The sequence below is a fragment of the Phaseolus vulgaris genome, chromosome 11, assembly GCF_051622355.1.
Source record: "Phaseolus vulgaris cultivar YP4 chromosome 11, ASM5162235v1, whole genome shotgun sequence".
In the NCBI taxonomy this organism is placed as follows: domain Eukaryota; kingdom Viridiplantae; phylum Streptophyta; class Magnoliopsida; order Fabales; family Fabaceae; genus Phaseolus; species Phaseolus vulgaris.
This window is the reverse complement of record NC_143508.1, coordinates 14,750,145-14,754,071: the sequence shown is the minus strand read 5'-3', so window position 1 is coordinate 14,754,071 and position 3,927 is coordinate 14,750,145. Positions and strand designations below refer to the sequence as shown.

Here is a 3,927-nt window from a genome sequence, read left to right as displayed (position 1 = left end):
TAATATGTCTTTATTCAACACATCCAAAGCAGGTATATTTGTTAGAATTAAAATCATTAAGTTTCTTGTTATTATACATGTTGGCAGATTGATTCTTGTTGCTATTTTTTCTTTAGAAATTTGCTGAATTTCCTGGTCAACAAGCTTAGAGTTTCTCCTTCACTTGAGTCTTGACAGTTTTTGTGTCTAGCTGCCTTCAAGGCAATGTTCCTCACATGCTTATCCAACCTGTTCATCTCTAACTCATGTTCATCTCTAACTTTCTTGAACATTCAACCTGATAATCTCTAACTCATGTTTTCTGAGCTTTCCAAACAGTGAGACAGTGGTCATAGAGGTTAAATCCTTAGACTCAGAGATGGCAGTGAGCTTGGGCTGCCAAAATCTGTCTAGGCACTTGAGGATTTTGATGTGGCTGACAATATGAGTAAACCTCTTTTGTACCTCAACAATTGTCTCCCCTTTCTGCATCCTAAACATCTCATATTCTTGGATGAGAGCATGCTTCGTAGCAATCTTCACATCATTTGTTCCTTCATGAGTGACTTCAAGAGTATCCCACGTTTCCTTTGCCGATTCACATTGAGACACCCTGAAAAACTCATCAGAACTTAAAGTAGATGTAATAATATTCTTTGCAATACAATCATATTGAGCTTTTTTGCTTTCATGCTCAGTCCATTCATTGGGACCAAGGTTTTTCATAAATCACTTTATCATTTTCAAGCATAAGAACAAATGGACAATTTTTAATTGCATCCCAAATTCCTTTATCAATTGATTCTACAAAGATTTTCATTCTTACCTTCCAAAAATGGTAATTTACACCACAAAACAGAGGTGGACTATTAATAGAAGCACCTTCCTCAAAAGGTAGTTTATCAGCCATGAAAACAGATTTTTGGATCAAAACTTGAATGACTTTCAAGAACCTAGCTCTTGATGCCAATTGTTAGAATTGTAGGCCTTAAACAAGAGGGGGTGAATAGTTTATAAACATTTTTTCGCAAATATTGAAGGCAGAGTGAGGTTCAATGAAGAATCAATGAACAAGAAACCAAATCAGGCAACAAATAAACCTGTTTTAAGTTGATCCCAAAAAATCAACCGGTATTTTATGCGAATCAACCAATTGTTTTTATCAGTAGTGAATAAAACAAGCTAAAATAGATTCAAAGTAGATAACAGATAGAAAGATCACACAACAAATTTATACTGGTTCACTCTTAACCAAGAGCTACATCTAGTTCCTAGAAACCTCTAAGCAATCCACTAAGTAATCAAAACCTTGATTACAAACCACACACACCAAAGAGGTGATCTTGAATCCCTCAAGAACACACACCTCCTTTGGCTAATAACACACCACAGATCAAAACACCTTCTAGATCTGCACACACTAGTCTTAACACAATTACAGAGATAAAGAGAGAAAAGGAATGATCACACCTGATACAATCAAAGATTGAATTAAAAAAAAATACATAGCAATCCTATTCCACTCTTTTAAGAGAATCCAAAGCTTGAAGCAATCTTGAAGAAAAACTGATTTGAAAGGTACAATCTGATTTCATAACAACTAGAAGTGTATAACATATTATTTATACTACAATAAGTTGTTAAAAACATTTAATGCAAGAGCCAAATCAGTTTTGAATAATTTAAGACAATTTCAACAAACTTAACAGATTATGTTAAGGATTTTCAAAAAAATCAATGGGTTGATTTCTCAAAACAACTGGTTGAATTGGTTTGACAGCAAATTCAAACAAAGTTAAGCTTTTCAAATCCTTTTCAAAAATCACGAAGTGTAAAACAATCGATTGAAACGATAAAACAACTGGTTGTTTTCCCACTTCTTTAGAAAACACTCTTTTTTTCAAAAGATATTGATTAAAACAAGTTTGGATCATAACAAATTTACAAATTCAAACTACCTAGAACACACACACACACAAGCAACACCCAAGACGTCAAGCAATCCTCATAGATTTGGAGACAGCAGAGCCTATCTTTAACAGTGTTGCTAGTAATTCTTTGAGGAAGGTTAGCAATTTTTTCGTTTCTTTTCTATGTGGCTTCAGGACAAATCATGTCTGAAGTTTATTCATGATTATTGGGATAATAAGGTTGTTGGGTGTCCTATGTTTATTTTGCAACATAAGTTAAAAGTGTTGAAAATTGAGCTTCGTGACTGGAATAAGAATTCTTTTGGTAATGTTCACAATGTAATTCTTCTTAAACAGGGTCTCCTCCTTGTATTCAACAAACCTTAGAGACTGCTAGTATGTCTAATATTGACGTGCTTCTTTGTCAAGAAAATATCGTTGAGGAGGAGATCAGGCTCTTCACTGTTAATATTTGTTTTGGAAAGAAAGGGATAAGATGCTTTGGTTTAAAGATGGGGATATAAATACTGTTTTTTTCCATGATGTGGTCAAGAGGAGAAATAATTCTAGTGGGATTCATCGTCTACGGATTGATAATGTGGTTATTGAGGATCCTAAACTCATTGAGGATCCTAAACTCATTGAGGAAAATATTTTGGACTTTTATAAAACTCTTTATGTTGAGTTTATTTCTCATGTTCAGGATACATGGAATATGGAAGATTTTATTGGTACTTATATTCTTGAGTTGGTTTCCTTTAAGGAGAATATGAAGTTGATTAAATGTTCTGATTTTTTGGAAATTAAGAATGTTGTTTTTAACCTTAATGGTAATAATGCTCTTGGTCGTGATGGTTTTGATGATGTTTTCTATCATTCTTGTTGGACAATTATTGGGATAGATGTTTGCAATGTTGTCCAACAGTTTTCTAAACAAAACTGGGTTCTCCCTAGAATGAACAATAATGTGGTATCTCTAATTCCTAAGATTCAGGGTGCTAAATCCATTAAAGATTACAGGCCAATTGTTGTTGTTAATTTTAAATTTAAGATTATTTCCAAGATTTTGGCCAATTGGCTTGTTCTTGTGGCTGCCAGAATTATTTCTCCTAATCAGTATGGGTTTGCGCAGGGCAGACAAATTCAGAATTGTATTGGTATTGCTTCTGAAGTTATTAAATTGCTTTCTAAAAAGCTTCACGGAGGTAATGTGGCTTACAAAGTTGATATTCACAAAGCCTTTGACACTCTGAGTTGGAAGTTTTTAGTATTAGTTTTGTCACACTTTGGTTTTCACCCCTCGCTTGTCGGTTGGATTAGTACTATTCTCCATTCAGCTATGCTTTCTATCACAATAAATGGCAGTTTGTTGGGTTTTTTCCTTGTAGTAGAGGTGTCAGACAAGGTGATCCTTTGTCTCCTCTACTTTTCTGTCTTGTAGAGGAAGTTCTTAGTAGAGGTCTCTCAAACCTTGTGAATGATAAAAAGATACTACATATGTTAGTCCGTAAGGTTTTCTCACTCCCTTTCATATTTTATATGCGAATTACATTTTTGTTTTTTGTAGGGCAGATAATAAGTCTCTTAGAAATTTGAGTCTTTTTCTTAAAACATATGGTGATTTCTCAGGCCAATATGTTAATGATTATAAGAATAGTTTTTTCATCATGGATAATTCTGCAAGATTTGTCACCACAATTCAGCTTATTCTTTCTTGTAGTCATAGGTGTTTGCCTTTCACTTATTTAGGAGTGCCTATCTTTGTTGGTGCTCAAGGGGTCATTTTCTTCAACCTTTGGTTGATGAAGTCAAATTGAAGCTAGCTTCTTGGAAAGGTAAATCTCTTAGCATGATGGGTCGGGTTAAGTTGGTCAATACGGTGATTACAAGTCTTCTTACTTGTAGTTTTAATTTGTATAAGTGGCCTATTTCTCTTCTTAAGCAAGTTGAGCAGTGGTGTCAAAATTTTATCTGGACTAGTGATATTCTGATAAAAGGTATAACTACTGTTAATTGGGCTACAATTTGTTCTCCCCTT

At 34.1% G+C, this 3,927-nt stretch overlaps 1 protein-coding gene across 1 annotated transcript; it reads right to left on the bottom strand.

Annotated features, from left to right (window-relative positions):
* Window positions 1-255: 255 nt before the first annotated feature.
* LOC137835047 (uncharacterized) lies at window positions 256-705 on the bottom strand. The gene has a single exon (XM_068643383.2). The coding sequence runs from the start codon at window positions 703-705 to the stop codon at window positions 256-258; it is 450 nt and encodes a 149-aa protein (XP_068499484.2).
* Between the last annotated feature and the right edge of the window lie 3,222 nt (window positions 706-3,927).

Coding starts and splice junctions, on each gene's coding strand:
- LOC137835047 (XM_068643383.2), bottom strand. CDS start 705: ATGAAAAACCTTGGTCCCAATGAATGGACTGAGCATGAAAGCAAAAAA.